This window comes from Pelobates fuscus, chromosome 12 (genome assembly GCF_036172605.1).
Source record: "Pelobates fuscus isolate aPelFus1 chromosome 12, aPelFus1.pri, whole genome shotgun sequence".
Taxonomy (NCBI): Eukaryota; Metazoa; Chordata; class Amphibia; order Anura; family Pelobatidae; genus Pelobates; species Pelobates fuscus.
Window position 1 is genome coordinate 133606585 of NC_086328.1, and position 14016 is coordinate 133620600.

A 14016-nucleotide genomic window follows, 5' to 3' on the forward strand; every position below is an offset into this window, starting at 1 on the left:
TACAAGCAGCGTGAAAACTATAAAAACTCAAGTGGCCATGCTGATCAAATTAAATAGTATGCTTTACACAGCGTATAAGGGTGATGTCACAGCACAACGGGAATCTAACAGGGGAAGAGGTGAAAGTCACCTCCAAATCTTCCTTAATATAATGAACACATTATTTTTTTCGTACTTTTTTTTCAATACAATGAATTATGCCAATTTTAAGGTTATATATTGATGCTGACAGCCAGTGGCGTACACACACAATATGTTCATAAGAAATATTCCTAAAAAATTAGATAAAAGACCATAGGGTAATATAGTAAAAACTAATATTAAAACACCATATTATTGGTCAAACTCACATGTAGCTGATTCACTTTAAAAGCTGACTCAGACTATAAAGCGGAGAAAAGCATCTATGATGGTGGATATCTGCTGGAACCAGGATACTTCCTGTGGTGCCAAAAATAATATCTCCAGAGGACCCAGGATGCAGGATCACATTAAGGATAATTTATTGAACACAAATTACAAATTAAAATTAAAACAGAAAAAGTCCACCAAAATATTGCCACCTGACGAGTTTCGGCATTACAGCCTTCTTCAGAAGTGGTGATTCTGCTCTTCTCTGCTGATTCTCCTTTTAAACTTGTATGTTGGGACCGTTTTTTTCCCTCTCTTCCGGTTTTCACTTCCGTGTTCATCATAATTGTCCGTCTAGCACGCTCGGCGCATATGTTCAGCATCCTTGCGCCATGACGTCAGGACGTGGCCGTAATACCGGAAGTTACTAGGCGGCCATGTCTAAAAGTCCATTTACAATGCACTATTTGCCAATAACTTTCTATTGTGCAGTTATCTTAAACGGCATAAAATTACACATACACAAAATACACATAAAATTATGAACATATAATCTCAAGAGGATATTTCTAATCTTAAACCTATAAATACTAATTAAAAAGATGCAACACATGGGACACATACATTACATATCACAATAACATACTAAAAACAGGTGCACATAAAAATTATTTTCATTAGGTATAATAAACCTCACAATAATAATCAAAGGGATAAATAGAAGATAGAAAATAAATAAATAAAAAGGAAAAAGGAAAACATATTAAATAGGGATGCATAAAAAACATTTCATATACAGGAATTTATTTCAAAGTCGGCATTTAAGCCGTAAGGTATCAAAGTACCTATGTTAAAAATCCACCTCATCTTACTTTTACTAAGGAGGCTTTCAATGTCTCCTCCTCTCCAATGTGTTTTAACCCCTTATATTCCTATAAATTCTATTCCACTCACATTCCCACCATGGGCTTCCAAAAAATGTTTAGATACACTATGTTGTAAAAATTTGCGATTGATGTTATAAATATGTTCCCTGATACAAATTTTTAAAGCCCTTGATGTTTTACCAATGAATTGGTATCCACAGGGACATACAACCATATATATAATATTTTTAGAGTTGCAGGTTAAAAATGACTTAACATTATATTCTTGTTGATTGGTGAATGAGTATTGTCCTTATCTAAAAAACTCATAGTTAAAATTTGTTTAAAACTTTTTGCCCCTCTATTAATATTTCTAGGTTTCTTACGCAAATATTGGCAAATTTCTTTATCCTCCTCTAGGATATGCCAATTCCTTTGTATTATCTTACGCAAGGAATTACTATTTGAACTATAGTTAAAAATTATAGGCATTTCTTCATTCTCTTCTGTGAGTTTTTTATTTTTCCCTTTTAAAATATTAACCCTTGGTTCTGCTTCAATTTGTGCACATGTTGCTCTCAAGGAATCATAATTATAGCCTTTATCAACAAGTTGATAGATCAAAATTTTTGATTGATATTTAAATTGTTCCAATTCAGTGCAGTTATGTCTGAATCTTAAAAACTGGCCTTTTGGTATATTGGCCAACCACGGTTTAAAATGACAACTTCTAAGGTCAATAAAACTATTTACATTTACCGTTTAAAAAAATGTTTTACTTTTTATTTGATCATTCTCAACATAGATGCATAGGTCTAAAACATTTATTGAGTTTGAAATGATCTCATAAGTTAATTTTATACTCCAATCATTCAGGTTTAGGCTATTTAAAAAGTTTAAAAGCGATTCCTCCGTTCCTTTCCACACTATAAAAATATCGTCTATGTACCGTTTGTAGAGGACCAGATTTCCCCCGATGTCAGGTCTGGAGAAGACTTCCAATTCCTCCCTGTATGCCATAAAAAGGTTTGCATAACTCGGGGCAAATCTGGTCCCCATTGCGGTTCCTTTTGTCTGTAGACAAAATGTATTTTCAAACCAAAAGAAGTTATTCAAAGGGATGATTTTAATACCTTCAATTAAAAATTCTATTTGTTCCATCTTCAAAAAGGCAGCTTTTTAAAAAACATGTTCTGTAGCCTCACACCCCCTCTCATGGTTAATGATGGTGTAGAGGCTACTCACATCACAGGTTACCATAATCAAATATTTTTCCCATTTAAAATCATTAAGAATTTGCAATAAAGACATTGTATCTTTTAAATATGAAGGACGTTTTTTCACTGAATCTTGTAAAAATGTATCTAAAAATTGGTTTCCTACCTTTTAGGTGCAGTAGGGTCACTTTCCCTGGGGTCCAGTGGTGGCTCAGGTTGATGGGAGTCAGAGTTCCCACTCTGACTCCCTCTCCTTCCTCCCGCATGGCTCTCTCTGATACCTGGGAGGAGTGACCGGCGCAATCACTTCCTCCCAGCTGTGATGTCATCTCAAGGGGTCAGGTTGCGCAGTTAAATCGCCCAGCGCTGACAGGGCCCCCTGGAAATCAATACCCATTGGATGGCCCTAACAGCATGGGCCACCCGATGGGCCCCTTGAACGTGCGGCCCCGGCAGTTTGCTGCACGGGCCGGGGCCACAAAACATGGTGGCAGGTACCCGGCCGTAGGACGGCTGGGCCCCCTGGAGTGAGAGGCCTGGTCGCAACTGAAACCCCTGTGACCCCTATATGTACGCCACTGCTGACAACATAGTCAACATATTCAGTGTAGGTGTTGAATTTCAAGCTGTGTACATTCTATTTTTCAATGAAAAAGTACTGTTTGTAGTAGAATGTCCATATGGGTGACATTTACATAAACATTTATGAAAGAATAGGGTGTCAGCAATAGAACTCCTGTTGGTGTAGCTGGTGCGGCTGCACCATGTCCTGCACGCTAGGGGGCCGTTGGGTGGCCCATGCTCTTAAGGCCTCCAATGTGTATTGCTAAAAAGGGACCCAACCGGGCACTTTGGCCCTCTAACAGCATGACAGGGCCAGTGTAATATAGGCAGACTAGGAGGAGAAGTGAGAGACAATCCCTTTAATTGTTAAATAACTTTTTCTGTTTGTTACTCTGGTAGGACAGCTAGCCATCTGATAGTTCCATGTGCATGCGCATCTAACTTGTACTTTGCAATTGGTTCTGGAATGCTTTGCATTTGTCTGGTCAGGTGTACACACGTGAAACTTCTTTAAGCCCCAGGAACTAGCATAGTTAGATAGGGGCTTGAATGACTTTTGCAACCAGGCATGTAAGTTATGGATGCAGAATTGGCCCTGTAATTCTTCTCTATCACTAATGATCTCAGCCACAAGCAGAGCAGAGGCAGTGGTCAGACCGTCTAAGATACAGATTAAATGTGAGAAAACGTTTATTTTACTCTAAAATTGGAGGGCTCTACATGTAAATTGCATAGAAGAAACTCTAACATTAGAAATACATTCCCCTTTAAGTTAATTGTAAAGGATGTTTACAAATGTTAAATTATTCTATGTAATTGCATTTTCTGCTCTATACTTTATGTTAATGTCCTAAGGTTTACTATAGGAAAAGGAATGTGTATTGCTATTAGGGCAGTGCCAGATAAGACAGAGATATGCCTACTGAGGCAGAGGGCAATGTTTGAGAGCTTTTGAGTTTCACAAACTTGAATTAAACTTAAAAGCAAATAAACTATATTTCCTCTTTTAAAATATATGTTATTAATAATGTTTTTAAAACCTTGTCACCTTGAAGTGATATCTACAGTTGTGCTCAAAAATTTTGCTTAGCCTTGGAGAATTGGTAATATATGAACCATTTAGTATAGAAAGCATGAGTGAGCAGGCAAAACGCATGTCTTTTATTTCTTATGAGATTCATATTCAACTGTAGTTTATAACAGAATGGCACAATCATAAAACAAAACATAACAAAATAAATTTCACCTGTGAGGATGGGTCCAAAACTTGGAACCGTCTCACTGGTGGAGATACACCTTTATGGACACTCCAGGGGTGTCCTGGGGCTTAACCCCTACTCAATAGAGAAAACACAAAATACTCAAAGGGTTGGAATAATCCAAACTGGCTGAGTATAGTACTGGAAAATAAAAAGGAATATTAGATACTCAAATCAGTGTAATTTAGTAGTTGAATAATTTAGAAATAGAAATAGAACGAAATAGTGAAAAAAGTGCAATCTAGCCTTAGTGGCTCACCTCAAAGAAACCCAGTTATACCCTATTACCTACTTGGCTCAAAAATCGCAACTGACTAGAGACTTTATTAGGCAATGCATATGGTCAAGTCTAGTAGCTCTGAGCGTATAAGGTTGGTAAATGTCTGGGAAATGGTCACTGAGCGAAGCCCGAATGGTTTTAAGAGTGCCGTGTGGCTAATGATGACGCTAGTGTGATTAGTAGCATGTAATTTGCGCATACTAAAACACAATGGTCAACCATATCATAAAACCAAGCAGGCACAGTGGGACTGCATGTTGCTAATACCTTGTAGAATAGGCGTCTAGCATCTGTAAGGGATTGATTGTGTCCCTTTTAAAGATAGTGCTAAATAACTGTAACACTAGGCATACAGTGGTTACATACAATAGTTACAAGGAGACATGCATTATACATACTAAAGGTCCCAGATTTTTAGTCAAAGGGAATCACCCTTAGCAGACAAAATATTGTGACCAGTTGAAAGGTGAAAAACAGAGATTAGAGTGACTCTATGTGCAGAACCATACTTAGGATGTTGGTTACCTGCACATAGTAATAGATAGCCCTAGTGGAGAAAAAAGAAGGAATAGGAGCCCGACGCGCGTTTCGGTGCTTACTGTGATGCACCTGCGTCAGGGGCTGACTGGAGACTGATTCCCAGTCTCCTTATAAATGTATTCAGGTAACAGTATTATGGAGTCTGTCCAATCAAACGGCCGGTATCGTGCGCATTCTGGCGCCAACATATCCACGTGTTCATTATGCTAATATGCTGAACAGTGCCAACCAATCATACTGCTTGTGCTGTGACGTATCTCTCAGTGCATATTAACCAACTGTGTGACGAGGTATTCAGACCCGTGTGTGAAAATGTAATGTGATAAAGAAGTAGCTATAAATGCTTGAACAAACATACAGTAACTATACAATTGTATCAAATGATCAAACACACATCGGATCTCGGCTTAACTGGAAGCTATAAGCCATCCCGAGAGGGATGTGACTGGTGGATTTTCGGCTGGACGATAATAGTATAGATTTGGGATCTACAGATATGTGATAGTGTGGGCGCTTCCTAATTGGAATTACGATCTATATTTGTATCAATAGGAGTGATATGTATCACTTCTTAGTAGTAATTTATAGTGTGCCAGAAGCTGTGAGGTGTGTCAAGGTGTTGTCGGCATATTGTAACCAGACATTTTTGTGGCATTGGTGCAGTAAAGGCTTCTTTCTGGCAACTCGACCATGCAGCTCATTTTTGTTCAAGTATCATCACATTGTGCTCCTTGAAACAACCCCACTGTATTTTTCCAGAGCAGCCTGTATTGCTCCCGAGGTTACCTGTGGGTTTTTCTTTGTATCCCGAACAATTATTCTGGCAGTTGTGGCTGAAATTTTTCTTGGTCTAACTAACCTTGGCCTGACCTTCCACTTCTTAATAAGTGATCGAGCAGTACTGACTGACATTTTCAAGGCTTTGGATATCTTTTTATATCATTTTCCATCTTTATAAAGTTCCATTATCTTGTTACGCAGGTCTTTTGACAGTTCTTTTCGGCTCCCCATGGCTCAGTATCTAGCCTGCTCAATGCATTCACGTGAGTGCTAACAAACTCATTAACTATTGCAATTTTAAAAGCCACAGGTGTGGAAAATTAACCTTCAATAGCCATTTTAACCTGTGTGTGTCACCTTGTGTGTCTGTAACAAGGCAAAACATTCAAGGGTATAAACTTTTGATCAGGGCCATTTGGATGATTTGTGTTATCATTATGATTTAAAAAGGAGTCAAACAAATATGTGATAATAAATGGCTTCATATGATCACTATCCTTCAATGAAATATATGTTTTGCATGATCAGTCATATTTTTAAAGTCAGTGCCAAACTTTTGAGCACAGCTGTATTTCAGTTCCAGTGAGACGGTATAAGTTGTTGTCCATTCTTCTACCAACAGAGCTTAAAACAACTGTATCCACTGATAATACAAATTGTACTGTGAATGTTCAACAGGTTCTGTAACGGACCGTTTCATCAGACAAGGGGTTACAATCCGTTTAGGCGATATGCCCCTTTCTGAGAGACAGGCACAGCTACTGCAGAACACCCAACTCCCGAACTGGATACAAAATAGCACTCCAAACTGGAACCTCACTAATAGCTGCTAGCAGATGAACAGGAAAAGCAGACATCAGCTTACACTCCTAGCAATCAATCTCCAACAGCATACAGTGAATCCCCCCAAGAACGAGACAAGGCTCCGTGTTGAGGGTCAAGCAGTGGTCAGAGGTCTGGAACACCCAGCCTGCTTTTTATTACAGTTGTGCACATACAGGACACACCCAGGGGGAGGCATAACACAACCAATCAAGTAACAGTACAACCCACACATCCCCTCCCCTCAGATAAGCAATTAACATAATTATTACATACAGTAAAAATACAGTTTCCACACATACTCGGTAACTTTAAAACCACACATCACATTCACATAAAAATACATATCCACAATCAATCCATTCAGGGGAACAACATATTAAAAAATGGCATGAATCAGACCAGGGGTTCAAAAGTTAGTAAAGTATCTTTTAAAACCCCTGTCAGCATGGCTTTCCAGTTTAGACCGGTTTTACAGAGTCTTCTCTCCTGGAGACACAATGGAGAAGTAATCCAATTACCTCCCAGTACAGAGACAGACTCCATTGAGCACATGGGGAAACAAAGACAGTAAAACACTTTAAAATACATAAAGTCCCCTTTTACACATAACACACAGACATTTCACATATCTCCAGATAGCTGGGATCTGGGCGCACAAAACTACCGAATAGCGCGCAGATCCTATTCACACAGTTCAATTGCCATGGAGCTAAAGTCTTTCCCATAGTCTTTCATTATATGAATAGGCTCCATGGCATAGCTATCTGGGGTATCACCGCTCACACAGGGCAAGTACCGAATGGCCCCACTGTATTTAAAGGGCCAGAATGAGTGACATGCACTCTGTTAGGGCCGAATACTGTTTTTAAAGTGCCCAATCTCCCAGGGACCATAATCACATGGCAAGAGGCTGGCAAGCAGTCCTCTCCAGGCCCAAGTGGTGAAGGGCACTTCGTCACAGGTTCCGATTGAACTATTGATTCTCAAGCAAAAATAGATTTTAGTCGATTCAACTGTAAAGATTATAATTATATTTGCAAGCACTATTTATTTCTCTCTTGTTGAGTAATATAATATTCTTAAAAAATATTTGTTATATCTGTTTTTTTTTTGTGCAAATTTAAAATTGTTATATTGCAAATTCTCTATTAAATGCATTTCTCCCGAATTTAGGGTTTGTAACTTTTTTTTTCTTTGTCTCCTTAAGTATCTAGAGCTACGGTTTCACAAATTTGTCCGCTATGCCGCAACAATTATGTATATAATACAAACTGTAAGTACTGTTTAAACATTGTGTTAAAGTGATAATATCTTTCCTTTTTAACACCTATGTAATTTGTCTAAATAAGAGAATCATTCCAATTTGGCATGGGATCTTGAAAAACATTATAACAATATTATGCCATCACTGGTTTTTGGGTTAGGAAATTGTATCTGTGTGACCTAATGTACCTTTAGATTCTCCACCCTCAATTTCCTTACATTTCCCAAGATTTTCTGTTTGCTGCTCTACCAATATGCCCTGTTGTCTCTAGTGATTACGAGAGTCTGGCTTGGACATCATTACCCAACACTCCCGAACATTCTGCCTGTGATTGAATACTGAATGAGCGGCTTATATATAGAGTTGTGTACCATTGGAGGCGTGGACTGCCATGTCCCATGGTGCAAAAGCTCAATAATGATTCAGTACTAGTGTAAGCAATGCAATGAATATAGTTTATTGTAATTTACAACCAATGGGTTTTACAGCCCAAAAAAGGTTCTCTCAAACAATTACATTAGGTTTTTTAAGTAACAGTAATTTTTGTGAAGTAATGGTTGTAGAAAAATATGATTAGCAAACTATTTTGTTTAATAATGAGTATACACATATCCTATAGCATTTCATGTAGATTGTTCTATATTATGATTGTCACATGTCTTGGACAACCCAGTGAGTTTCCATAGTGTTTTAATCTTTATTTTATCTGTTGCCTTTCTTTGTGGGAGCAGCACTGCATATGTTGTTTTCAGTGCGGTGCCCATTGTACCCAAGTGACAATCCAACCCTTTGTACAACAATCACTTAATGTAGTCTTTACTATGTTAACCAACCTGCTTTAATTAGCATTAAGTGTTCTAATTGATGCCTGAATTGTTACTTAGTTCATTGTATAACTTTTTATACCCTATGTAAGATGTTCTATACATTTTGATCCACAGATTCTCTACACAGGTGTTGTGGTCTACGCGCCAGCCCTTGCGCTGAATCAAGGTACATTTCCAGTACAAACTTGAAAAAAAATCTAGGTATTCATTTTTCAGTTAAGGTAAGGTACAAGATCAGGAGAATAATCTAGTTAGCTGATCCAAAACCTTTATGGTTTTCTTAATTTCAACATCAAGTCTCCCACTCTATCAGCCAGATATACTTGTTCTATTGCAATAAAATTAAGATTATTATTAAAAAGGAGACACGTGTTGCAATGCGTTGAAACCGAATGTGTGGTAATAGTTTTACGAATATTATTGGTATGTTTCAGTCATCTTATATCATGTGATGTGCCTACAATCAATCATATGCTTGTGAGTGCATTCTAAAGCGTACTATTTCGAGATGTATTAACTGTACGACTCGATGAGTTTTTACTTCCTTCCACCGTAGATAATTTCTGTTTTTGTAGCATTTGTGTTAGGCCAGTTCTGTATGGCTTTGTGCTTGGAATTAGAGTTGTTGTAATAGTCCATACACATTACTGTAGACATTAGGTGGATTTTAAAAGTTATGGAACACAACTATCAGTGTCACACTCATCATGGAGATGAGGTAGGCAGGGAAGGATGAGCGAGGTTATCTAGGCTCCCGTTGCCAGCGTACCGATATCATACCATTTGAAAGGCATTTACATAATGACTATTTATAGCGTGATTTGCCATTTGAAGATACCAGTGGCATCACACTATCAATAGGCATTATGTAATTTACCAATAAGGATTACATGAGGACAATATGGCTGCAATTAGCAAGAAAAATACTGTAAAATGTTACGCAATGTTTATTTGCCCCATCATGTTGAAATACTGTGTAGAATGTTTGAACATTGGGAGATTTTATCACTAGCACAGATCTCCATGCATAATATGATGATCAGAGAAGTCCAAGCGAATGGCTATCTCAGGTCAAAAAGTTGACAAGTTAAACTCTCCCATAGATTCTCCTTAACCAAGGGACTTTACAAATAACTATACTTGTGCATTCAGTTTCAAATTAATTGCAGTTGGTCCAAATGTTGGCCAATCAGCAGATCATCTGATTTTCATAACTCCAAAGTACTATATAGACTTACAAACCAGGAATCAGCTAGACTCTTAAAATATGCAATTAAATGCTCAAAAGTAATTGAAGGCTCAAAATCACAAATATTGACTGAATGTGGAATGTATTTGATTTCCATTCCGATGGAATTTGGTCAGAATTCATCTATATATTTTGCAGTATAGTCACAGACTCATTTTTAACATCCTTTTGGATATCATTTCATAGATTATATTCAGATGAGCCAAACTGCAATGTCAACAAAATACAGTTAACCGAGTTAAAAAAAAATGTCCACTATGTAGAAATCTACAAATAAGTATCCTATTTCTCTGGCTCAAGCATAGCTTTGTTATAGCCAGAACCACTACAGTTATGATAAAATCAGTATTTGTTTTCTTATAATAATATGTGCTTCTTATTAATTAGTACCACCTTTGTTTTACAGTAACAGGATTTGATCTTTGGGGATCAGTATTCGCCACTGGTATTGTCTGTACCTTCTACTGTACTCTGGTATGTTATCCATCAACTTCAACCTATAACAAAAGAATAAAAATGTTTTTATTAACATCGAATAACCCCTTAAGGATGGCGGGTGTGCTATGCCTTAACTCTAAATGCCGGCGGGTGACATAGTACGTCCACGCCTTCCTACGTACTTACCTGCTCACTGGCAATCCCCCACTGGCGATTGCTATGGGGGGACTTCACCGGCATCCCAGGGAGTCCCCCTGTGTCTGATCCGGCCCTCCTGGGCCATCTGATCGCGAGGTCCTTGTGAGGACCTCACGATCACATGGATGGAATAGCCATCCATAGCAGTGCCAGCAGAGGGAGTGCCTGGAATGACAGGTAGTTCCCCTGCTGCCTGTAATCAAGATAAATACAAGTTAAAAACAGTTGAAAATTAAATAATATATACTTAGATCACACACATATATATACACTGTCTAAGTGTATTTTCATATTAATATATATATATATATATACATATATATATATATATATATATATATATATATATATATATATATGTATATATATATATATATATATATATATATATATATATATTAATATTGAAATACATGTAGAATGATATTAATGAATATATATATATATACATATATAAGTATGTTAAAAATAAAAGAACTATTTAAAAAAATATATATATGTGTGTCATTTTGTTCTAATATTGATATCAAAATACAATGTGTGTGTATATATGCATATATATATATATATATATATATTAATTCTATGTATATATTTATGTAATATTTTTACATAATTAAGTCATTTTATTAATTATAATTTGCGGGACCTGCCTGACAACCCAGGCAGAAAGTATAGAGAATTTTATTTGCTAGCACTATATTTAGCCCTGTAACTTTGCAAGATACCCTAAAACCTGTACATTGGGGATACTGTTTTACTCGGGAGACTTTGCAGAATACAGATATTAGTGTTTCAAAACAGTAAATGTATTACAACAATGATATTGGCACTAAAAATGAATCTTTTGCATTTTATTTACACACAAACGGCACGTACACTGACAATATAATTGTTGTGTAACGTTTTACGGTTTTGAAACACTAATATTTGTGTTCAGCGAAGTCTCCTGAGTGTAACAGTACCTCCCATGTACAGGTTTTATGGTGTTACAGAGTCAAATATAAGACTTGTGTTACAGTTTGTTCACATTGAAATTCGCCAGATTGGTTACGTTGCCTTTGAAACCGAATGGTAGGTCAGGAATGAGAATTACCCCCATGATGGCATACCAAAAGTAGACAACAACCCAAGGTCTTGCAAATGGGGTATGTTCAGTCTTTTTTAGTAGCCATTTAGTCACAAACACTGGACAAAATTGGCGTTTAAATTAGGGTTTTTTTGCATTTTTCACACACAAACAAATATTAACACTTTCTGGCCAGTGTTTGTGACTGTTAAATGAACTTTAAACACACATGAGGCTTCTAGCAGGATATTAAGAGCACATTGGATTAGAATTCTAAATGAAAGGTACTGCACAAGTTTAGAAATAATATCTCTCTTTACAGGAAGTGTAGGGAGGCTGTCTAAGTCACAGGCACAGGAGGTGTAGCTGGCTCCTTACAAAGTGCTTTAACTTCTAAGTGGAAGAAAATAGAGCAGTGAAACTGCAGTGCCATGGTCTATACACTAAAACCACTTCATTGTTCCAAAGTTGGCTTGGTACTTAAAGTGGCCTTTTAACACAAGTTTCTTTTATTCAAAGATGTAATTTCCAGTGAAGTGATAATTCCCCTTTCATCAAGGAAATAAAAATGATGAGATCATTAAACTCAGCACTGTACTCTTAAAACTAGTTTTAGTCAGGGCTAATTAGTGAAATGTTGTAGAACGGTTAGTGGTTGTTAAGGTAGGCGGTGATGTGCCAAAAGCCAGAATCACTAATTTTAAGGAGAACATCAATTAAAGAAAGTTAATTCTGTACAAATTCTGAGGAATTAACTCCATACTATCAGAGTACTAAATCATTAAAAGCACCATAAAAATAAAACATAAATTAAGGAAATGCCTTTCTATTCTATGTGTTTTTGGTTGTTTTTTATTAATTTTTTTTTAACGCTATCAATGTGTCACTGGTTTCCTGTGAACTTGCATAGAAAGTTATGAGAAAATAAAATGTCTTTGCTTTTTTTTTTTTTTTAAATAATTTTTCTATTTTCATTTAGGGAGGTTTGAAAGCCGTTGTGTGGACAGATGCATTTCAGATGATTGTTATGGTTGTAGGATTTTTATCTGTCCTCATTGAAGGAACGATTCAAAATGGAGGGCCATCTAAAGTCTGGGAAGCAGCAACAAATGGGTCACGACTGGACATTGTAAGGCAAGTCAGTGAATGGATAACACCTTCAGTCATTTTCATTTGCCAAAGGGGTGGACTGTGTGCAAAAGCAATGTTTAATAAAGAACAGTTTTTCAGGTTTTGACTTGAGATATGGCTATAAAATATTTGATGATATTTGTATTTATTAGAAGCAGAAAAAAAGACATTTTGAAGAATTTACTGTTACGAAGGCCAATTGTAGTCCACTATCAACTGGATTTAAAAGAAACACAAAGCATTATCTAAAACAAAGAACACAACACAATATAATACAAAATGAACAGCAAACATTAAACACTTACATGTAATGTACTTGAAGGGAATTCCTAATAAAACTCCCTGTGTGAGCTGGGTTTTAGAGTGATACATATAATGAATCTTATTCAGTGTTTGAAGACAGGTAGATAGATTTTAAAATAAATACCTGGTTTGGGTGCTGAGGTCAGATATTATGTCTATGACATACACTTTTTATAATTAACACTTGCCAATAAAGTTTATTTTTTATATATTTACTTCATTTAATTATAAAATATTTTACCAGGAAGGATACACTGAGATTTATCTCATTTTCAAATATCCTGGGGACTGCATACAATACATTGTTACATATATTATAGGAGACATAAAACAGTACAATTGTAGATACATTGTTACACATGCAGTATATAACTTTAAGTACAGTTGCTTTTTTTAACAGTGGTTTACGGATGTAGATATTTTGAGGGATTTCACATCGTTGTAATTTTTACGTGCCAGGACAGTTATTCAATTTATGTTAAGCTCTATAGGAGAAGACAGCATGACAAACTTCCTTTGTGAAGGGGGAAATTGAAAGTAAGAGTAGGAAGTGGATTGGAGAACATAGCTGTAGAATCAGCACAGATATTGCCCAGATAGCGTGGGAGTTTCCAGAGAAGTGGTTTTGATCCACAAACAAAAAGTCAAGAGTCCAGCTGAATTCAAGAGTTAAGACATCATGCATTTTTCAATAAAAAATAAAACTCCCAAAATTGACTAACACAAATATAAGCCCAACATATATAAATGTATCTGCTACACTTATCTTAACCCTTGACCTATTTTGTCCACGCTCCATGTTAATCAAACAAGTGTTCTGTCTCAAGAAACTACTACTTTGTTATTTGACAATAG

The 14016-nt window shown here is 36.5% G+C and overlaps 1 protein-coding gene across 2 annotated transcripts in view; it reads left to right on the forward strand.

Annotated features, from left to right (window-relative positions):
• LOC134579116 (sodium-coupled monocarboxylate transporter 2-like) overlaps nt 1-14016 on the forward strand; it is a 64291-nt gene that overhangs the window by 23501 nt on the left and 26774 nt on the right. For both annotated transcript variants that reach the window (XM_063438289.1, XM_063438290.1), the window contains exons 2-5: nt 7890-7955; nt 8888-8939; nt 10429-10496; nt 12707-12861. In XM_063438289.1, the coding sequence (XP_063294359.1) occupies nt 7890-7955; nt 8888-8939; nt 10429-10496; nt 12707-12861 (341 nt within the window). The remainder of the gene's footprint in view (nt 1-7889; nt 7956-8887; nt 8940-10428; nt 10497-12706; nt 12862-14016) is intronic.